General features: G+C 38.9%; 3 protein-coding genes across 8 annotated transcripts in view; 1 reads left to right on the top strand and 2 right to left on the bottom strand.

Annotated features, from left to right (window-relative positions):
* The window catches only part of RASSF6 (Ras association domain family member 6), an 82,131-nt gene that overhangs the window by 57,855 nt on the left and 935 nt on the right, over nt 1-23,341 (top strand). The window contains exon 12 of one of the 3 annotated variants that reach the window (XM_021394028.1): nt 16,548-19,425. The exons of 1 other annotated variant lie outside the window; for it this stretch is intronic. In XM_021394028.1, coding sequence (XP_021249703.1) covers nt 16,548-16,600 — 53 coding nt within the window. In that variant the 3' untranslated portion in view covers nt 16,601-19,425. Of the gene's footprint in view, nt 1-2,829; nt 2,856-16,547; nt 19,426-23,341 lie in introns of those variants that run through there. One more of the 3 variants, XM_021394031.1, reaches the window with a different exon arrangement.
* On the bottom strand, nt 69-15,660 carry LOC110397576 (alpha-fetoprotein-like). The gene is given in 11 exon segments (XM_021394013.1): nt 69-1,267; nt 1,706-1,844; nt 3,034-3,131; nt 4,135-4,267; nt 5,094-5,308; nt 5,905-6,034; nt 6,708-6,805; nt 7,054-7,201; nt 7,734-7,936; nt 8,862-8,997; nt 9,230-15,660. Coding segments are annotated over 11 exon segments (1,893 nt in total). The 5' UTR covers nt 9,343-15,660; the 3' UTR covers nt 69-787.
* Nucleotides 16,827-23,341, bottom strand: part of ALB (albumin) — a 46,538-nt gene continuing 40,023 nt past the window's right edge. For 3 of the 4 annotated variants that reach the window (XR_002437865.1, XR_002437866.1, XR_002437868.1), the window contains 2 exons: nt 19,865-22,363; nt 17,485-19,488 (listed from right to left, as the gene is read on the bottom strand). The gene's annotated coding sequence lies outside the window, so the exon portion shown is untranslated. Of the gene's footprint in view, nt 16,931-17,484; nt 19,489-19,864; nt 22,364-23,341 lie in introns of those variants that run through there. The other variant, XR_002437867.1, reaches the window with a different exon arrangement.

Raw genomic sequence — 23,341 nt, 5'->3', positions numbered from 1 at the left:
TGGAGAAATTTATACTCATGTATTTTCATTTTGATTGAGAATATATAGGCGAGAGCGGAACCAATACCTCTTTCACAAAACATGCCTCACGATTCTCTTCTTTGCAGCACTGTTCCCTCATGGCAGTAAAAGCCATGGTGACAGAGGTCAGCTGTTCCTGTGTGATCTGTGGCTTGTATTTGATTAGGTTGATGAGCATTCTGCAAGGGAAACAAAGTCCTTTGAAGCTGGCAGGTGAACACACAGCTTAAGAAGCCACTAGTCCAGTAAGATCTCTGTTTTCTTATTACCCACTTTCTTTCTATAGCTTCTTCATCTTCGTGAACCACCCAGGCAGGTATTTACAATGGGGAACGTCTCCCTATTCTCCTGTGAAGTAAAATGGCAGTGCTTGTTTTTGAAGTTGTTCCACCATGAATATCCCTGAACAAATCATAGTTGATATGTGTTATTACTGCTCAAGAGTGTCCAAGACAATATGGGTTTGGCATAGCACCAGTTATCCAAGAAAACTTGTTTTTCCTTGTTGTGTTGGGTCCAGCATGACAGTTCTCTCTGACAAAGTCAACCAAGCATCCAGAGATTGAAGGAGTGCTTGGGATGTGGATATATACATAAGCTGTCTCACTGGGAGACAAGCTTCAATTAAACCATAAAGGTCATGCAGTAGCTTCCTTGTTGTTCTGGTATGTTTCTATGACATGACTTTCACAGTTACTGTAAAGAATGGTGTGAGGAGCCAACTTCAGGCACTGCTTCCTGTCTGGTGCTGTATATACCAGTATAGCTACCCACTTCTGAAAAATGACTTTCTTCTAATTAAAGGAAGATAAATACAGGTTGAACCAGACAGCAAAAGAAACAAGGACAAAGATAAGAAGAAAGAAAAGCAGTTAGTTAGGTGTGCTGCTGAGGCAGGATATGCCTGCTTTCCAAAGCATTTTATAGAAGGCAGACAAGTAGAGTGGATGAGGGAAAGGTGAGCATTACCAAGGTAAGAATAAGGAACACGGGGGTAAGAGAATAAAAGAGGTATGCCTTACTCCTGCTTCATGTGCTGTAACTTTTCATCTTCAGTTGTACACAAGTCTTCATGGAAAGTGAACAGATCAGGTGTTAATGATAAGGGCACATAATTCTCATCAATTTCTAGTTTCCCCATGCACGGCCTCCTAAGAGCATAGGAGCTACTACAGCAGTGGCAAACACCAGGGTTTATTGGGTTGGTCAGGTGTCTTCTACATATTTCTCCAAGCACAAGATCCAGCTTTACAGGAAGAGATGAAAAACACAATTTCATGTTATTCCTTTATTTTAAAAAGTCCCTGAAATAGATGCTGCTTTTAGTAAAGTTATAAATAATAACTGAGAATTTAAATTAAGCTTTGTCTGTAAGATAAAAGGGATTTTTTCTGATGAATGCTTTGCCTGCATTCATTCTGCTAAATGGATTGCCTGCGATGCATACTCACAGAGTAATTCAAGTATTGACTTCAATAACACTGTGTTATGCTTACTGCAGGTGTGTATCTGGAAGTACATCTTCAGGGCAGCTTGATAGCTCAGTGAACGTTTTGCTCGTTTACTGGTACTCCAAGCTCTTCGACTTTGTTCGTAGCAGGAATTGACACAGAGCTTCAGGAAAAAATTAGGACTAAGACAAGTAAAAAAAAAAAAAAACAACAAAAAAACCCAACAAACTTACATTTTCCTCAGCACAAGGCAGTAGCTTGTCCTGGCTTAACTGGCAGCATTTGGAGCCAATTGTAGTCATTTGCTTGGTGAATTTTATCAGCTCTGCAGATGTTAGCTGAGGCATCTTCTTGGTGAAGCTCAGGAGAAGCCTGAAATGATAATTTCTTTGATATTGGTGCTTACATTCAAACAGGCAGCAGTGAGCGAGTCACTGCTTTCAACTGTGTAAGGCTCCAGCCAAATCCCACAGCAGAACACTCATTCCTACTAGGGCAAAACTCAGCCTGGTGTTTATAGACTCACGTAAGCAAGTATAAGCATGCCCTGTATGAGATCTCTCCTTTTTCTAACCAGTTAGGCTAAATAAAATTAATGCTGATGTTGCCGTTTATATTTTGGTAGGCTCTCTTATGAAATTGTATGTATGTTTTCCCTATGTTGTTCACTTTCCTGAGAGCGCAGGGAGCTTGTTCAGAAGCAAAACTGAACTCAAGTGACTTCTTGGCTGAGCAGATCTCGGCAGGAGATAAGCTCAAAAAAGATGATGTTTTTTTTTTTCCACTTAAAAACTGTGCTTATTAGCTATAGCAGCCAGGGAAACCATAAAAACTGGTACACTAGGCAGAAGTAGCATACTGGGCTTGTTGGAAACCTCTAGTTCCTAAAGTCTTTTAAAGATCAAACATGCCCAAGAGTACAAAAAGCTCTCTATATCTTTCTCCCCAGACAAAGACAGCAGAAGCATAACTTCATGCAAGCAGTTCATAGATTTGAAACTGCTTACATACTTTGTTAGGCATGTGCTCATTAACATTGCAAATCGAAGCCAGAATTCCTGCAGGAGGCTTGTGCCTGCATGTTACATTGAAGCACGGCACACAGTTAAGCTAGTCAGGTTTTGCTCTGTCTACTGTAGTTAATTTTTTGTTATAATTGTTAGCATTTACATCTGCTGCTGGAGTTAGAGAAAGGTCTTTTGCAAAAGACACAGAAACTGCCTTTTGGCCAAATTTATGACTCTTAAGTTACAGCTCACAGCTCAAAATGCAGCTGTAAAGCAAAACAAAAACAGAAACACCAATCCATAGCAGAAGTAGATGAGTGACTGAACAAGTTGTCATTTCACTGCCTCAGGAGCTGGGTGAGGAGAGAACAATGGAACTCTTGGAAAAGAGAAGAAAATCTTAAAAGGCATTAACTTATTGGACCAAACATTCCAGTGATGTCTTTTAGCCCAGCATTTTTTCCTATCCATGGATTTATTCCAGCCTACATTGTACCTGTCTGGTACAGGCATCAGGTAAGCAGATATGTATTTTAAAAACAAAAGATTAATACTCGTTTTGGAAATAGTAATCTCCTTTCTCCTTGTAAATGTCACAGCTTGTCTTCATCACGCTTTCAGTTTCATAAATGTGTTTCTTCAGTTCTTCCTCCTAAGGAAAATAAATTAATTTGAAGAGTCGCTTTATTGGGGGAAATGCAGAATGCCCTACTACCTCATGATAAGGCCTTGATCTCCATAGCTACCTCTCACCTGAAATATACCACCAAGGTTTAATTTCATTAGGAGGTCTTAATCTGTCTAAAGCCTCTAGCCTGCCTGAATGTGATAGAAGTCCACTTCAGTCGTCTTTAAATATTTATTCTATAAGTGATGGCAGGCTAGGTCTGAGACACAGAGTAGCTCCAAACTTCAGACATATACAATGCTGATGTCTATATCTGAGACCATAAGAACCATAGAATGGCTTGGGTTAGAAGGGACATTAAAGCCCACCCAGTTCCAACCCCCGCCATGGGCTGGTTGCCACTCACCAGACCAGGCTGCCCAGGGCTGCATCCAACCTGGCCTTGAATGCTTCCAGGGATGGGGCACCCACAGGTCTCTAGGCAGCCTGTGCGAGCGCCTCACCACCTTCTGAATAAGGGCCTTTTCCATTTGCAGGTGGGTGAGTGGAACTGCAGGGGAGCGTAACAGAGAATATGGGCTCACAGAAATGCAAGCTCTATCCCTCTCACCGGCATCTCTGTCTATCCATGTTAAATGACTTTAAGAAGCAGCTGCTGTAAGAAAACACTCGTGCAGAGGTTACCTGCCAGTTGGCGTTGGGCAATAAGCCCCCACCAGCCCGCGTGGGGAAGCATGCCAAACTCAATGTGAGTGAAAACAGCTTCCCCACACGGGCTGGTGGGGGCTTATTGCCCAACGCCGACTGGCAGGTAACCTCTGCACGAGTGTTTTCCTACAGCAGCTGCTTGCGAAATGCAAGAGAGAGAGGAGGAGGCTGGATACCTGAAATCAGACATGCACACCAAGAGAGGGCTTTTTCGTGTCCCATCCCCACTAGCTCTAGTACCCCCGCTAGCAGTATTTACCCAGAACAAGCTGTGTGGTTCTGTGCCTGAATTCATCCATGAATTGTGTAAAGCACTTACCCCTCTGCTGCAGCAGTTGTCCGGAGAACCTGTTTTGCAGCACTCTTCCAGTAGGTCCTCATATCCTTTACCAATTCTTAAAAGCATTTGAGCGGAAAATTCAGGATGTCTTCTGGAATATTCATAGAGGAACCTGCAATATGTATGCATTGGGAATTAGCTATAAGACAAAACCATGGCTTTCAAGAGATTGGGGATGGTAAGGACAATAAGGATGCTTTTGGGGTGCTTTCATCTGACCTTCCATGTAATGGGGAGAATTTCACAAAATCACAGCCCAGGATTCAACTTGAATGGAACATGGCCTGTTAAGCTCTTCCTATCTAAATGAAATAATTTCCAGTAACAGAGACATTTCTCAAAAGATCTTGAAAAGATTAGCTGTCCTGAAAGCATTCACTCTACATAGCAATTGTGCTCAATCTATTAGCTCCACTATTCATAAATGGAAGTGATAGATGTTATCTGAAGTAAATTAATTATCTTTATTTGTGACTTGATACTGTTTCTGTTGCAGCTTGTGGCAATTTTTTTTTGCCTAGGTTTGCTACAGGTAGGGTCAGGGCTTCATCACGCAAAGGAATGTGCCTAGAACAGAAATGGATCAAACCTGTTGAATCAAGACATGAGCATCACTTATGTATGTGTTTTTATTCTCATTAAGAGTGGATCAAAGCTAGATTTTGAGCCTGAGACCAGAACTGATAGTACCTAAATTTCACATGCATTTCTTCAGTTTTCTCTGAAATAATTGTGCCTTGTTCAGCATTTTTTCTCATTCTGTACCCTCTAAGGTTGGTGTTTTACGAAGATAACCTTGTGCAGTTCCTACATGCCCACATGCTCACAGTGCAGACAAATCTGAGGCTAAATGAGCTGATCTTTATCTTTCAAACTGCAATCTTTTAACCCAAGTAGTGGAACAGCAAAATTGAAGAGTAGAGGAAGATGCATGTTACCTGGCTAAGTGGGTATCTTTTTCCTGAGCAAAGCGTTCGCATACTCCTTTGTCTTCTATAAACTCCTTGACTTGGGGAGACAAGTTTGCAGGTTTGTCATCATTTTCTGCATTAACAATGCATTCACTTCTTTGGAGCAGTGGCTTTTCACAGCACTTTTTAATTTTACTTGATATGATGTCTTGGTTGGTGCAGACATAGTGTAGAATTTCTTCCTGAAAAGCAAAGAAAGGAAGGAAGTTTAATCAGATTTTGGTCTTCGTTTTTTTTGATCAGCGTTGTTATCCCCATTTTACAGACAGAGAAGGGAACACCTGAAGGGAGGAGGGGGCTGACCAAAGCTGTACAGCAGTCATCTGATAGAACAGGACAGAAGTCTTGTTGCTCTAGCTGCTGAAGCCTCTTGCTTCCCATTTGATAGGTGCCAGGTAACCACCTCAACAGAGAAGTCAGCTATCTAGCTAGACATCATGGACAAAGCAGTGAGATAGATGGATTTGGTATAATAGAAAAACAGGGAGAACAGAGGAAAGGCAGATACATGTTTTGCTGAAAGCTGCACAGAAAACATATGGCACCACTAGGAGCTGCAACAGGATTCCCTATAACAGAATTAGGCCATTTTAGTCACAAAGTTAATTTGCTGACTTTTTTTAAGACTTCATGACAGAAAAAAGCCAAATGGGACAATCATCCAGGTTTTTAGACTGAAGAATAAAGCTCCAGAGCAAACACAAAAGGAAAAAAGTCTGAAAACAAGAAAAAAAGGCATATAATTTCTCCAAACGTGTATAAATATTAAATGTTTTACCCTATCATGCATACACTCCAGCATATCTCCACGACAGCAGTCTTTGTGCATGTTAGCAATATCCGACACAAGTTTGGTAACAGTAAAAAAATCAGCTTTAGGGAATTTCTGGCTTATCTGAGCAAGTTTCCTAAAATGAAGAAAAATAGTTACTGCTAATATTCACAGTGTGAGACTGAGATAGCTTCCATTATTTGACTGTAGAGGGCTGTATGCAAACTGGTCAGAAATGGCCTGTTACTGCTCTCACTGACGCTGATTTTAAAAAATGCCTCTTGAAGCCAAGGCTGAGATATTCAAAGTCATCTAAGGATCTCAGGTGAAATTTTGTGTGAGAAAAAGAAATGCGGTAGGTGAACATGAAATTACAATAGTAACCTTGTGTCTTATGAGAGCTGAGCTGTATTTGTCTCACAAACACTAAATCATAAAGAGCTTGGTTAATTTTGAACTTTGGTTTTGGAGTTTTGAAAGCTAATGGCAGCTTGTAAGAAAACAGTGACTCCTGTCATGCATCAGTTTGTACTAGTCTGTATACCTTGTTAGGTGCTACTGGTGGCCTGCACACAAAAATGATGTTGCAATATTCACAACCATTGTATTGTGTGCTGGTGTGGATCCACTTTCAGCTGGCATATGACATCCACACTTTAATTCAAAATGCGTGTGCGAAAGGGACTCTAGTGAAGCAGTCAGGAAGCAGTGAAACAAGCAATATGTTATATCTTAACAATGAGTGTGGCTGGTCTACAGACGAAGCAAACAAGACAAAGCCTTGTTTGGTGAGCATGGGGAAGACTCACAGAGCCTTTATGGTCCTTTCTCCAAACTTCTTCAGGATTCCACATGTGTGTTCCTGCCTCAGGCCATCTTCTCTGATGGGCTTCACCACCTTTGGGGCCTGACAGAAAGAAGATACGGACCATGAACATGGAAAAAGAGCCAAGACAATGCTTTGTGGTAAAACTACTGATTTAAGTAGTTAAGTAGCATTCAAGTCTGACTTCACCCTGTCCTTAGCAATGTGAATTCTAACATCAGATGCAGATGCTGAAAAAGACATAGTCAATAGCTCTGCTTCAGCATTTGTTTCATTATGGGAAAGCCAATGGTCACATGGTACTAAACCAAACTCTTGCTTTGTAATACCTGTCTCCGAAAGCATTCCTCTGGGTTATGAGTTGAGTCTTCAGCACTTCTGCAGCAGTCCTTCATCATCTCATCATAACGGATAGCGACAGAAAGGATTGTTGGGGCATAGAGGAAAGGATGCCTTCTGGAAACCTCATAGATGAAACTAAAACAGAGATAAATGTCTTTACTATCAGATTAAGCCCTGAAATTTACGGAGCTGCAGTGGTATTGCAGTATCTGCCAAATTAGAGCTACTAAAAGCGACTGTTTTCTTGTCAAAACAACAGGCTGTATGGTTCAGAGTATCTTGGAAAAATTCTGATGAGGCTGGCATGTTTGTGGAAATTAAAGGCTGAGATCCTGCCAGTTCTGGTGTAGAGGCAGCAAAATGTCTGCTTGGCTTTTAAGGACTGAAGGCAGATCCCTGGTGTTTCAGTTGAGTGCTTTATGTAAACTACAATGAGATAGGTCAGATTATTTTATGTTTGGACCTATATTCAAAGCAGGCTGTGGCAGAACATGTTTCACATGATGACAAATTGACCTGGATGGGTTATTCTATTATTTCTCATTAGGAAGAAAAGAGGATGGCATTACAGCAAGTCTCATGGAACTTTTTGGTTTATACTGCATTTGTGGTCTCAAAGCTCATAACCATCATATGGAAGCAACAAATCTGTGATTTATTTACTTACTGTCCTGGTAATGAATGGCGATGCTCTGAATAATTTTTGCAGGCAGCTTCAGCATTTGGCCTTTCAAAAGGAGAAATGAATCCTCTTGATGAATTTTTAAGGGAGAGGAAGCAATCATTTATTTCAGAGTCCTTTTTTGCACAGCAGTCAGTAAACCTGGGAAGATTGTCCTCCTGGCATATTGTATTGAGGAAGATCCTGTCCTGTGAAAAATTAGAAAAAAGCTAATGTGTATGAGGATTCCATTTCATCCCTGTGAGGTTTCTGAGAAGACTTTTTAACTCAACAAGCCCTAACTTGCATAAATGTATAGTTTCTCTCTTTACTACCCCTGCTTTGCCTGCAGTGTCAGAGTGACTTCTAAAATGTGTCAATCTCTGATAACCTACTATTATGCCAAGATAGACTTTGAAATGAGGTAGTTTTCAAACATACTATCCAGTTTCCACTGAACTTACGACATTTAGACCCTCATTTCTTGATTACAGTCGAGATGATTGTTTGATTTGTATATCTCAACAGGATCCATATTCTTTTCTAATTAAAATCAGGTTTGTATAACAACAGTTCTCAGGTTCCTTGTTCATCAAGTAGCAGTGCTCAGGTTTGCTGTCAGTCATGCTTCAGCTGAGAATTGTTTTAATTCAGAATTTGCTTCAGCCCCCCAATAGAAGTGTCATAACAGACTGATATCCATTTTCCAAGATTCAATCTGCTGATCTCTAACAGTGTGTTGAAGTAGGCACCACCAAATACTAGCAGTGCGAGTTAATGGAGTGGAGAAAGTTCCTATGAGCATCATACTTTCTAGAAATATCTAATCTGGCTTCTACTGAATCTTGTTATGCTAGCCATAAAAGCACAAGTTTACAAATACTTTAAGAGGCCAAAGATTTAAAAAGCTACTGTAGTATTTTCTTCAAAGGACTTTCTTTTCTTTTGCTCATCTTGAGATGTCTTTTAGGTGGGAACGTGGAGAAGGAAAGAGTCAGTAAGAGCTAACATTCACACACAAGTAAGCCACATCTTCTAGTATCTTACTCTTGCCTGGAGAAATGCATACCAGTACTCTGAAATGATGTCACTTCTGAAAAATCTGTGCCACATTAAAAGTACAAGCTTGCTTACCAAAGGCTTCCGACAGTTTGGGTTGTCTCTGTCTACATCAGTGCACTTTTTGGCAAGGTCTGTTACAGCTTCAGCCATTTTAACCACTTGGCCAAATGTATTTCCTTGCACATACTGTGCAAACATGATCATGGCACTATAAGAAGAATGCAGAGCATTAAGAATGTTGCTGTCTATCTAAAAAAAAAAATAACTGGGTTACTTTTTGCATGAGATGGTAAGAGGGTTTCTATCACCAGTTGGCTCAGGCTGGTGGAACAGGGAGTATGCGAGTTGCAGTGCATGTTCATCTCCAAATGACACAGAATGCCATAGGGATGTTCACTGGCAGCAGATTTGCGAGTAGATTATTTACCAAGACAACTTACATGGCTCTAAAATTATTTTCTTGCAGCTGAGAAAACCGCTGGCCAATGCTGGTTTTTTCCTCTGAAAAACAAGGTAATTGGTGTTTGAATAAAATGTGTTTCAAATGCTTCATCAAGTACTTTTTTTTTATACTGGAGTTTCAGACGAACATAATTCAGTGCCAGCAGTACTATTACTAAGGTGGAAGGCATGAGGCCCTGCTATCTATTTGACTTGAGGGTGTGAAACAATTTGTTTTTGAGCTAGAATGTAATTTCATTGCCTATTTCATGTTTTATGGGAGGAAGATACGATCAAACCTAGACGGTGTTCAGCTATGATGATGCACATCACATGATTAAATAAATACCTTAGAAACCACTTTTTAGCCTTGTCTTAGCTATTTAAAAGTTTACTTGATGATCATTTGGCTGCAGGTGAAGGCTTCCCTGTGTAGAAAATATGCAATAAATTGAGGACTACGTTTGTAAACAAAGCTCCACAAAAAATCACAGAGCTTTATCCTTCTGCATGTGCCATTAACAAGCCCAGTGGAACACAAATGTGTCCAATTTATCTGAAGATTATATGCAAATATTTTCCTTTGCCAGTGGATCTTTTATTAATGGCCTAGCCTAAATCCAATCATTTCTTGGGTTTCTTGTTTATTAGAGAACATTTTCAGAGACTAATTTTGACATAAGGAGCATCTTCCCTACTCAGGACAGTTGTCACACCTATGTCAGTTGGGCTGAGAGCAGTATAAAAGGATCAGACAAAATTAAGAGTTAATCCAGTTTCTCTAAGTAATGAGGAAATGTCAGTTGGGATGGTGATTAAAGATAAATAAGACAAACATCAGTTGTTAGTGCATTTGGAAGTTCTAAGGATGAGAACATTTGACTAATGGTAGAAATATGTAATGTGAAAGATTCATCAGACCTGCATACTGTGGGAGCTTTTCAGTTGTCTCTTTTCTGGGACTTAAAATATAGTGCCAAATGCAGTCATCATAGGCTCCTTCAGTAGTTAGTGGAGAGTAAAGCTCCTCCAGAGAATAATAAAGAGCGATTTCCTAACATTGCCACACTGAATAGCTAGGTGAATGTAGCATCCCTCTCTTTACTTCACTATGGACTTTACTTCAAATGGACAAATGCTAGAACAACTGCAGTCTTTGCTTCAACGGGTTTTGGAATACATGAAATTCAGTGGAATAACCACACCCCTATAGATTAAAATACCCTTCAGTACACATCCTCTCAGTAAGCACGGGCTGTATCATGCAGCACATGGACTCTCAAGACATTAAGAAGTGATACGTCTAAGGCTGATCACAAGAATAGAATTATACAGCTACAGTTCTGTTGTATATCTTTCATTTATAAGAAAACACTAGTGTAGAACTAGCAGTGATAAAACAATACCAAATAACCATGCATGCCAAGTTGCAGTCAGCAGTATTATATGAAAGAACAGAATAAAAACACGAGATATATTCTTACCTATGTCCCGATAACTTCTAGGCAGGGCTCTGGCTATAGTAAAGCTTACTAATAAAATAATATAAATTACTGTTCTCCAATTCATAATGTCAGCCTTTGGCAGGGACTGAGATAGGTTTAGTTTATCTCTGAAAATCAGAAAGACTTAAAGCGAATGATATATATACTCTACCAAACAATTTCTGGTTAATCAAAACCCTTTTAGTGTCATATATAACATTAGCCCTTCTAGAATATTCCTACAATAATTAAACATGCCATTATTTGCTCAGTGTGATGAGCTGATCAACTTATTGCTAAGAAAGGACTTTGAAGATTCTTTGTTCCCTGAAATTTAGGTAGACTTTTTAACTTATCACACTTCAAACAAGAAGTTTAAACATTCTTTGTGCTTTTTATCATAAATGTAGATCTCGTCTACTTAGAGATTTGTTCAAAGGTGATTGCTGTGCAGAAGGTTCCTTCCTAACACGTTGTTGACCAAAGGATCCCAAGTTCATCAGTTACCCTGAGATTTTTGCACTTGCTGAAAAAGTCAGCTCTTTCTCCCATATTCCAAGGTGTCATGATGAAAAGGCTGAATTAAGTACCCTATATATTTGAAACATTAACAATTAGCATTAAAATGCATCTGAAATCTTCAAATAAAATCAACTTGAAAACTAGAATGAAGGGAAAAAAAGTTGATTGACTTATTTAATGTCATTTTTTAAAAGTATGCTATAAACATCATTGTGACAAAAATGGTCAGTTTTTGGAGGCAGAATGGCTTAAGCGAGCCATGGATATTTGTAACTAAGAGATGAGTGGACAAGGATATGTACATTCAGTCTGAGGGAGAAAAAAAAAAACTTTTTATTTCTTTAGCGAGAAACTGACAATATTCTTTGTTTCATTCTGAAGAAAGATGATGCTTGTTTGATCTCACATGAGACAATATCAAAAGGAAAAAGGGATTCTGAGTGAAGGTGGAAGCATGCGGGCAGTCTGAGGACTGCCCGGTGCAATTCCAGATCAGTTTTCTCAGAAGCAGCAGAGAGAGAGAGATACAGATTAATCACCTTATTTTTATGATAGTACTCAAATACAAACATGTTACAGTAAGCTATAAAAATAAGGGCAGGGGAGGTGTTTTTGCTTGAAGAAAAGATTCAGAAGCAGCTGAGATACTGATGCTAGAGGCTTTTTATAGCAGGTTTATGGAGTGTGAGAGCTTGTTGATGTATAATGTGCCATCCTGATTATTTCAGGAAGCTGTACTTGGCTGCTGAAACCCTTAAACTCAGTGTCTTCTCTGCCTTTCACCATGCTTAGTAGGATGGTCAAATGCTTTTCAACTTTTTTTGAAAATTATTTGCCACTATGAGGATGGCAATCTACTTATTTGCAGTGAACAGTCTCTTATCTGCAGGTGGGAAATGTACGTATAATATTTAACTAGAACAAAAGAAAGAATTATGAGTTCTTGTTTTTCAAACCTTGCTGGCCAAATCAGTTTTAGACCTATGCAGGCCACAGCTGTTTCCAGGCCTTACAAACTGTCTTGCAAGTTCAAGGGAGAGCTAAATGCAACTGACTGCTTTTAGGGTGCATGGAGCTGTGAATTCCCATCAGCTGGTTGTGGCTGTGTGGAGGAGGAGATGCATTCTCAGTAGACTCTTGAAGTTCCTAAGTACTTCTTATGCTGTAAAGTTTTTGGCCTTTATGTTGTCACAACCAAAGAGAGGAGCTGGTTCTTCCTCATTGTTCCTCTTTGTTTTTTGTTAGCTTAAGGGGAAGGTTCCTGTGCATGATACAATTGAGTAATTGATTAGCAGTCCCTAATTAAGCCACTGAAGAGCTAGCATGCCTCCCCAAAGTTCAGGTGCTTAGTTTTTGCTTTTACTAATGAGACCAGAATTTGTGAATTTAACTTTCGCTTGTATTAGCTACGTCATGATAATATCAATGTATCCATTCTCTTTCTTGGAAGTCAACCTTGGTGCTTTCTGGTAATGTAAGTAATGCATGTAAAGGATTCAATTATATTCTTGCATTATTGTACTTGGGGAGTAGTATTCTTACAAAATCCTGAAAATTCATTCTGAAATGAATGATGTTCATAGGAAGGTCATATACCTGAAAGAATTCAGCTTCTTCCCAAGTAGTGAGATAGTTTGTCTTTATAAATTCCTAAGCTGCTTTGATATTTGGAGTTCTTCTTGTAAAAAACTTCTAGTAGTGGAATGTGCTGTCTAGTGTTCATATTGAAACTTTCTGAATTCTTTTGTAAAGAAAAGATGATTCGTATTTTTAAAATGTAATGTCAAAAAAGGAAGCTGACTAGGTTTTGTCTGATTAAGTTTTCTGGAATAGGTCTTGTTTGGGTATTGAGGTTTACTGCTTGCAGAAAATAAGCTAAGTCAAAAGTTATGAAATGGGAATTTTTTATTCCCCCTCACCACTTCATTATCAGTACTTGTGTCTGTTGCACACCCAAATCTGCACAGGCCTTGTCAGTTCCTTATGTAACTAGCTTCTCAGCCCAGAGAGCCTAGGTCTGCATTTCGATCATGAGGTCTCCCCTACTCAGACTTATTGCTCCACTGAGTGGTAAGACCGAGCCTGCCATGTCCTGTGTTCAGTGAAGTCTTATGTATTCTTTATCTCATGTGCTATTTTATTAATTTCAAGAAAACGGAAGAAAACGTTAAAAGCAATAATTAGAGAATGGAACTTGACCGCTCAAGTGGTCAACACCTTGCTATTGTAATTCTTCACTTCTTTCCTGTAAATGGCTATGTCAAATGACCTAAACAAATAAATACACACAAGTTCATGTGCATGTATGTACATATACACTTAAAAAAATATATATCTATTTCTTCGAACTCTTGATCAAGGTTGTAAAAGTGAGGTGGTCACAGATTGCCCTTGGTAAACCTCAGTGGTAAGGAGTTTAATTCTCTATCTTTAAAAAAGAAAGAATCCAGCTGGTGTAGAGGTTAGGTGATGTGTGAGGAAACAGCCTGTGTAGTCTACAGGGCATCTGACACTGTAAATGTTTTGATTGCCCGGTCTGTAATAACTTGAATTGTGGGCCCTTACTGATCAAGAAACATACACGATTTGATGCAGCTTGGGTTTGTTTATCTGCTGGGCATGTCTGTACACAGCGTAGCACATTTGCTGTTAGAATAGTTAGTAGCAGCTCCTCTGCCCTACCAACAGTACATGGTGACTTTTTGGAGACAGAGAACAATTCCTTGCTTTGAAGGGCAAGTATTTGTAATGGTTGGATTTAAAAAGAAAAGGATAGAAGTATAGTTTTATATGCTAAGAATTGCAACAAAGAAAAATGGATTCACTTCTGTACATTTTTTGTTTATTTTTATTGAAAATCCTAATCCTTTTCCCTCCCCATCTTCCAGTAATGGGTTTGTGGTTGAACGTGTAGAATTTTCAGTTGAAAGTCAAAACCAGTTCAGCTTTTAATCCATATGTCAACGGTGACACCATATTATTCTGTTAGTTAGCTGCAGATTCACTAAGAAAACATGTTTTCTAAAACATGCTTGAGTTTTTCCTGCAAATATTTAGCTCCAAACTTCACAGCAGTTTTCTGTCCTTTCACGGTCATGATGCACATGAATGAATAGAATTCAAAGTGGTCTGAACTGGCATTGTGCTCAGCTCTTCTTGCTAAAACATACTGAATTTACTTTGCATCCCATTGCAGTATTGGCCAAACCCAAACTAATTCACATAAGAAAGCATGTTGTAGCTTGAGGACTGCCAAAGTAGGTAAGCTTCATATTTGGTTTTTAGGGTCTACTTTGAAGCTTATTGAAGAGGGTGGAAGGTTTTCCTTTAAGATGATTTCTGACAGTGTGACAGCTAACACTCACTGCTGTATCTGTGCCTCAAACATTAAGGTATTCATGGGACATTTGAAATATGGAACTTTCTTACCTTTATTTTCAGCACTTCTGTTGTACGTAGCAAACCTGGAGGCAGTACAGGGAGGAAACCCAAGTTGTTAACTTCACTGTTGCAATTGATTTAATAGATTATTTGGCAGTGCTAGGAATTCTTATGGTAAAGAATTGCTCTCTTCAGTCCATAAATGTGACTAATTGTATCAGTCATTTGTTGAACTTGTTTCACCTGGATGACTTCCTGAATTGATATGTTTTGGCAAAAGTGCATGTCATCTGCCTAGCTAAGAGGATTCTGTTCAAATTCCCTTAATTTTAGGGAATAAAAAGATTCATATGTGACATCTAGCTTCTCCACTTTCTTAGTCACACTTATGTGTTTTGTGTGGTCCATTGTTTTGATATGATTTGGCTGTTTGCCCTTGAGAAGCATTCACCCTGTGGGTGTATCAGCATGTCAGCACAGGAGACAGGACAACCTTGCAGTATGGGTGTAAGCATGCCCAGGCCATGCGCACCGACTTCCTGCCATAAGTTGGCAAAGAAGTTTTCTGTCCTTTGGTTCTTTTGAGTCACTTGGCTGGGAATGAAACAATTTTCCTCACTGCTTTTCTTGGCAGTGCTTCTCTCTTTGCCCTTTGCCTCTGCGCTTGTGTGGACACATTTGCTGTGTGTTGTCAGAGTGGTGTGTTGGTGGAAAGTGCGCTGGATGCTTTATACGATCCCAATGTTTGGAGTCAATCAGCATGTTTCAGGAGCACTTGTTTGCGTGTGTGTCTGTACTGTAGCTCTCTTAGCATGTCTACACATGAGGAAGCTTACCATTTCTTCAGTTTCTTTGATCCCAGTAAAATTTTCTGGTGTACTTAAAAGCAAAACAAGAAGGAACAAAGCTTATAAACAAGAAGACAAATTAATATGTTCACAAATATTGTATATTAATCAGCTCCAGACTCTCCAGCCTTCTTTGCAGGATAAATTCACATAAATTTCACAACCTGTCTTCCACTGGGACTTTTCCCATTTTTGCTGCAGTACTGATAGGATGTTGAAGGAAGACTTGTTGCCCTCCTGTATAACTATGTAATCCATCTAATACCATGTGACCCCCAGAGTGATAGAGCCATCTAGTTTTCTCAAAGAGGTTTAGTCAGTAACTAACTGTCATGGTCACCTCATTGTCCTAACAGATGTGATATTATTTTTACATGGTCAAGTATTTATCAGCAACCTGTTCTTGAGGGAATTCTTTCATGAGCTTCTGAGAAGAGATCTGGGTTTCATCCATATTGAGGGCTGTTCCTTCAGCTCCAGTTCTGTGAAACTGTGCCATTCTCTCAGGGATGTTGCGAGCAGCAAGAGGAAAAAGCAACCGTACAACCATTGCTGTCTGCTGAACTGGAGCTCTGTAGCACTGTTCCTACTTTCTCCACACAGCAGATTATCAACCTTTTACTTGAATCTTTCAAGGTATAGAATTTCAAGTTTCTGTCTAAAATGACCTTTGGTTAGCTCTGTGATATAAGGACTGAGTAGTGCCCTGAAAATTTTACTATTCCCTTATTTCTTCAATTTCATTCTAGGACCATGTTAACAATAAAATACACATTTTCTAGAGAGCACAAAAGAAATAATCGAGTAAATACATGATTTAACAATCAACTCAGAGAGCATCTCTTTAATAGCAATATTTTTTTATAGCAAAAAGAGGATAGAGCATTGGTGCATGTATTGGACTATACTGATGTCTCTATTCAGGAGTTCAAGTTCTGGTTCTACTTCAAGGGGTAGTGTTGGTTTCAGTTTGGATTCATCAGTATAACCAAATACCTGCTTTTCACTGCAGGACACTTCCTTCCACACTATAACAAGATGATCTTATTGGATCTAACCTTGTTTTTGTTTTTTTTTTTTAGGTGAGGATCAGGTTGAGGAGAGGCTCTTCCACTTTTCTTACTCACTGCAGTAAATGCCCACTAGAGGTTTGGGGACTCAATTTGTTATCATACTAAGGAGGAGAAGAGAAGCAATCATTGCTAATGGGTGGATTATGGGTGTCAGGAGAGGGATCTGCAGCCCAGTGTTTAATGTGGAAGATTTAAATGTGTGCTGTTTCTGTTGAGATTACTGGCTGTTTGTTAGCAGCAGAAATGCTTTTTACTGGAAAGCAAAGCCTATATGCCAGCTAAGTATGAGAGCATAAGACAAACCTCCAATGTCTGAAAGGGAAGAAGTGATGGTTTGATGGCTGGAGTAGATGATCTTCGTGGTCTTTTCCAACCTTCATGATTCCATGATTCTGAGCAAGATATTCTTCAAGTTAATATCCTGTTCTTCAAACTCCCCCCCCCTCCCCCATCCCCCTTCTTTCCCTGATTTCCTAACCTCCTACTTTTAACTGTTTTCCAAATTCCCCAGAGACTGGCTACAGCTGAACTGCGCACATAGCAGGGTACAAAGGGTGACATTTAAGACTTGTCCTTGTCTTTATCTGGCACCTGTAGGCGTGATGGTCTAGCCAAGTGAAACACCAATGCTGAATGTCAAAACATGCTATCTTAACAACACACAGTCACTGTTATCTTAATATAACACAAACTTTGGTTGCAATGACCTGCTCACACAGCATTTTTGTGTATAGTGGGGAACTTGCTTGCAGGTAACAAATCAAAATGCAGTTTTGAGAAGGCAACAACTAATTCTTTTAGGCCCCTCTGCAAAAGACACTGCTCTCAAGATACTGAGTCTTGTGCAGCTCATTCTGGACCTACCAGAGTTTTAAGTTTTGGAGTATAAATTTTCTATTAACTCCTTCTCGGTGTTTGCCTGTCTGGAGTTCTTCTGGTTGAGTCATCTTGCCGCTGTTTTTTTTTTTGTTTTGTTTTTTGTTTTTTTTTTCTTAATATGGCATGGCAGTTAGCTAGCATAGCGCTTTGCCAGTGAATACCCATTCATTTCAGGTTTAGTAGATAAACGTCAAGCAGAATGTTTAAGGTATCTCAAATAGTATTAGATGCCACCTTCTACACAACTAAATCATAGCTGTAGGTGCTGCAGGTCTGAAGAACAAGGCAAACAGATCAGTATAGAATGCCTTAGACTTCTAGAGACTTCGTATTTTTGCATCTGCTAATGGCCCAAATTAATGGTGGAAGTTATTGTTTGATTCCTTATGTTTTCAGCCCCGAATAGTAATCAGCATTTCATATTTAATAAGATGTTTCTAAACATATAAACAAACATGTACATACAAATGAAGATTACCAAAGATTTCAAGTTTACAATGGAAAAATCCTCACTCGTTTTTCTCCTCTTTGTGCCCTATTAAATTCAAGGATTCTGGAGAGTTAATTTTCCTGAGGAAATAAACAGAAAAGAAAGGAGGGTAGAGAAGTAAAAACACCTGCATTTTTGTAGGTTTTTCCTTAAAATATTGAAAGGTGAAATTATACAAGCTGTTTCTGAAGAATGTACTTCGAAATTTTTCTAAATGAAAAATTAATCTTGTTTGACAAAGGTAGGTGAAAGACTCCAAGGTCTGAAATGTCTCTATTCTGACTGACTAAATAGTACTTATTCAATACAGCACAAACAATGTTCTTACTATTCTGGGCATAAAATTTTGATGTCCTGGTCTTCCTTTACCGGTACTCTGAGCTCTGGACTCTGGTACTGTCAAATTAAAATTTTCCAGGGATTTTGAAAATCAGGAAAAACTGATTTGTTTCAGGGTCAGCCTTACCGCTGCAGTCTGCCACTGCACCGTATGGTACGACTCATGACATTTTTTTACTGATACCTCTTATGCAAGAAAATGGTGGGATACAAGAACAGATGTAATGAGAAGGAAGAACGTTGGAATGATGGGGCCATATTGTGCTTATGCACAATTATCTGAATTCAGTTTCTTGTCAAGTGTGTGTGTATATACAAATCCACAGCTTGTTTAACGTGAGGGAGGGACAGTTTTTCAGTGACTCAGTGGCTGTTACGTATCAGTTTGGGTTGGCTGAAAATATAAACTTAATTTCATATTCAGTTCCTACCAGTGGCTTAGAACACTCTCATATCTCCTCACTGTTCTTTTGGGGATATACTACACGTGCTGGGTTGCAGTTCATAAAAATGCCGTTGTAGCTCCATATCCTTAAAGTCTTTCCTGGGTCTACTGAGCTCGTTGGTGACCCGCTGTGTGCTTATTTGTCTGGGAATATTCAAGCCCACCCTCAAAATTTTTCTAATTCATCTGTAGGAAATAACTGGTTAAGGTCAGCAAGTACTATCTATGGGCATTGACTTTTCCGTATGCACATCACCCACACACCTGTTTCAGCCACTGGTGTCAAATAAACTGACACATCCACAGTCTATTCAGAAAACTTAGGCATTTCATTTTGTAGGTCTTGAAAATGAAGCAGCTAGTTTAGATTCTGGTTCCATTTAATAGAAATCACCAACATAAGACTTCAGTAAGAGAGAGGATTAGTTGGAAGCTTTCAATTTGTCCCTCTTGAAATCAGTGTGTTCTAAAAGGCAGAGCTTTGCATGCAGGGATGTATGTCTATATGTAAATTTGAACTCCTTTATCTACCAGTCGTAGAAAAACATATGACACATAAAATGCCATTATTAGAAATTCTTAGCTGAGGAGTTTCAGAGAAAAATGACTAGTGGAATGATACTTGGTGATTTTGTTGATTTCTCTAATCTGTTAGTTTTTTACTTCAGAAAGTATTTTGGGTTAGAAACAGTGTATATTACACTCAAAATAAACATTCTTACATTTCGCTGTAATCTGTTTCATTCTGTTTCATTTTTGAAGAGAGATCAGAATCTTTAAAGTAGTACTGTTTCCTCCTGTTAAGAAATAAATAGATAAAAAGCTAAAATAGATAAAGCAATTTAGTTCATATAATATATCTTATATAATTTCTTAGGTTGAAAATAAAGCAGTTTCACTTCGTATTCATTATAAAACTATCCAAAAGAAACACCAACCAGTTATTGACACAGTTGCAAAGCATGTAAGGTCAAGAAGGAGCAGTGCCACTTCGTGATTTTGTGGAGAACATGATGGGGAGCTTCGAAACAAAGAAGAAAGGAAGCAGTGAAATTATTTATATGCTGTTATCAACAATCAGTAAGCAATTAGAATCATAGAATCATTAAGGTTGGAAAAGACCTCTGAGATAATCTTGTCCAATCCCAACCCATCCCTACCATGCCCACTTACTATGTCCCCCAGTGCCTCATCTCCGTGTGTTCTGAGCACCTCTAGGGATGGTGACTGCAGCACTTCCCTGAGCAGCATGTTCCAATAATTCAGTTAACCACACAAATGTAGATTTCCGTTAGGCTTGAGTGAAACTCCCAAACTGCAGTCACCTTTGCTGAAAGGAAAGATGACAAAATTACTTATTGGGTTTGTGATCTTTGACCAGACTACTTTGAAAGCAGCTTGTAAATTCAGATTTTTCCTTTGACCTGGCACCTGGGTACATTAAGATCTGGCCTACAGGTCTTGCTTTAAAATGTAACTTCGTATGATCTTAGTACTGTGTGTATTTCAATACTAGTCCTACTGACGTGTAGTTTTATGCTGGTTGCAATCCAATTTACTAGTCTTGGTTGCAGAAAAGCCATTTTCAGGTCTTTGGATAAAGTCAAAGCGTGAGTTAGAGACTATCAAAGAAAATAAACAAATTCACTTAGCACTGATTACTAATATACTTATTCATAGTTCACCCAAAAAATACATCCACCGCTTAGCAGCAAAGTCAAGTGCAACCCTTAGAGGTAATAGAGAACAACTCTAGGGCAAAGAGATCATAAATATTTGTATCAAAGATGTTAGTGGACCTGAAGATGTTAGTGGAATTTCTTGTGTATCTTAAAAAGCACCTACTCTTTGCACATTTTTGGTGTAATGCAGTGATAAAGGTTTTCTGATATATATATATATATATATATATGAGAGCAGAAAAACAGTTGGGTGACCAAGAGAAATTTTTTGAAAACTTAGAAATGTGTACTGGTCCAGAGCTACTGCCCATTGCAAAGCCTGGGTTACACTCTACTGCATTTTTAATAGAGCTGTGTGCTGCAAGATCAGCATCATAAGCTGCTATGGAGGGTTAAAAGAACATTCTTCCTTCCTGATCATTTTTCTGCTTTCCTTGTCATGACCTTGATGAAAGTTTTCCCCCAAATCAGGATGATCTAGAATGCTCAAGTGAAAGCTGAAGTATGCATTAAAAGGATTTTCCAAATACTAAGGCTGGAGCCCATGGTCTTCCAAGAGACACTCCAGAATCATGGTACTAATGTTAGTTCTCAAACATTGAGACTGAATGCAGAGTAACTGGGGCTAACAGGATGAGGCGTTTCATCAACTGTGATGGACTGTGAGAAATCAAGCCCTAAGAGGGAAATGTCTTGGCCAAGAGATGACAACATCTTATAGGGGTGCCTTTAAAAGGTGACTATCAGTACACAGTGTTATAAAAGACAACTGTTAATTTATGATTCAGAGCATGGTATAGGTATGGACAGGAGGAAATGGTTGAATAATTCAGAGATGAATAAAATGAGGAGCTTTAGGCAGGTGGGAGCCTGATGGAGGTGACATGTGGTCAGCTGAAAGAATTAAAGACTGAAGGAGAAGGCAGAAGGAAATTATTGTTAATATTTTTAATTATTGCTAATGGATGATGATCTCTAACCTGTGTTCCATGTAAAGGATGTGTGTATCTGCCATCAGGTTTTCTCCAAAGAAAACCTTATTTGAAGGAATAGTCATGGCTTTACTAACTTTTATAGAGGGTGTATGAAAAAGTGAGATGGGCTATAAAAAAGTGAAAGTGGTGAAAGTAAAAATTAGCCTGTGTTTTACTGAGGGGTTATAGTATATCACAAACTACAACTATGTGTCGTTTTACTATACTGTGCTAAAATAGGAAGATTAAGCAAATAGGGCAGAGGAACAGGAGCAGACTACAAGGTGTGTAATTCTCTGTATTACTTGCTTCTGCAAAGGTCATGTTCTTTTAGATCCTTGTGTATTGCCACAGTATCATGTTCTTTCCTGGTACACCATTTCCTTTGGAAAGGCTTTTCTTTTATTACTATTATTATTTTATTTTTTTTTTAATCTAGAGGGACACAACAGACATCAGCCTCTCCAGGGTACATCAAGCACCAGCAAAACTGCATGAGAACTGTTACATTTGTTGGATTACAAGATGTGGATGCTCACAACAGTGCTCTGGCTGATTTGGCATAATACTGCAAACTCAGTTGTCCATAGGCAAGGAGATAGGCCTACCAAAAATCTGTTATAGCCTACAAGTTGGTGTGTTTATTTGGTTGTTTTTGTTTTGTTTTGTTTTCTTTTCCTTTGAGTATTCAGGAATACTCGTGTAGTTTTTAAGGAGTTCTAGGGACTACAAGTTTCAGTAGGAGGAATATCAGACTAACAAGACTGTTGAGTTAACCTAACAAAAGCATGTAAATGAGTCACAGGTGTTGTGTTGAGAGTTATGATAACAGTTGGCCCTTCTGAAACTTGAAGTCATAGTTCAGGTTTGGTAGCAGAAACTTAAATGCGTTCTGGGTGACCGAGGAGGTTTCTCAACCTCTTTATGAGACACTTAGGCCGTTAAAGAATATTTTTCACCAGCATGGTCTTAGAGCTGCAGCTGTGCTTGATTCCTCTGCCTTCTATACTCAGACTCTGCAGGGAGAAAAGATAGACAAAAATATATCACTTGTGGAAAACCACTGTCCAAAAGAGCTATTGTATAAGCTCAGTATCCTTGTATTCCAGGAATAAAGGAAAATTGCTCAGCATGGGTGCAAAAGCTGTTAAGAAATAATTTTTAAAGCCACATCAATACTAATACCCTTTAAGTGCTGCAACACATCTGTGTTACTCTGTCTTTCTGCAAACTGAAAGATACTTCAGCATACAAAAGAGAAATAGATAAATTCCCATGACTTGTAGAAACTACAGGCGGAGGTCCGATCCATCCTTTCACATGTTTTTCTGACATATTCAACTTTGTTATCTTGACACGTTGCTCTTTTCAGCATTGATAAATGCAGCCTGGAAATCATGTATACGAATGCTGTATCTCTCTGGAGCCAGCAAAATTGCAGCAGCATTAACTAAAAACACATTTTTCATTACTAAATCTTAATGGATTTATTAACTTGCTTTGTTTTTGAAATGATTGTAGTAGCTGAAAAGACCTACCAGACATAACAGTGAGCTAACCAGCACTTGTAAGAACATGATGTGATATGGTCAGAGTTTTGGCAAAGACTGGAAATCTATTGAGAAATCTCTTGATAGTCTTGTGGAACTAGAGCTGATTTCTTTGCTTCAGAATCCTAGCTGAGCTCTTTCTTGTACAAGCTTAACTTGTTGTAATTAACTGCAGCTACACTGTCCTGGAGCAGGTTCCTTTCAGTTGCAATGAGAGACTCTCAGATTTTTGGATGGTGAATTAGATAACAAGAATGGCCTTTATAATGACTGTGTTCCCTTACACAAACATTGAATGATGAAGGGAAAAAGTGCTTAACTGCAGATGGTGAATGGGTTCTTGCTCAGATTCACTAAACTTTCCATCTCTTGAGATGTTTGTGAGTACCCTGAGGTCATATGAATTATTCTAAAACAATGCGTAACTATGACTGACTAATTGAA

The sequence above is a fragment of the Numida meleagris genome, chromosome 4 (assembly GCF_002078875.1).
Source record: "Numida meleagris isolate 19003 breed g44 Domestic line chromosome 4, NumMel1.0, whole genome shotgun sequence".
In the NCBI taxonomy this organism is placed as follows: Eukaryota; Metazoa; Chordata; class Aves; order Galliformes; family Numididae; genus Numida; species Numida meleagris.
The sequence above is the reverse complement of the archived record's forward strand: the minus strand, read 5'-3'. Positions and strand labels throughout refer to the sequence as shown.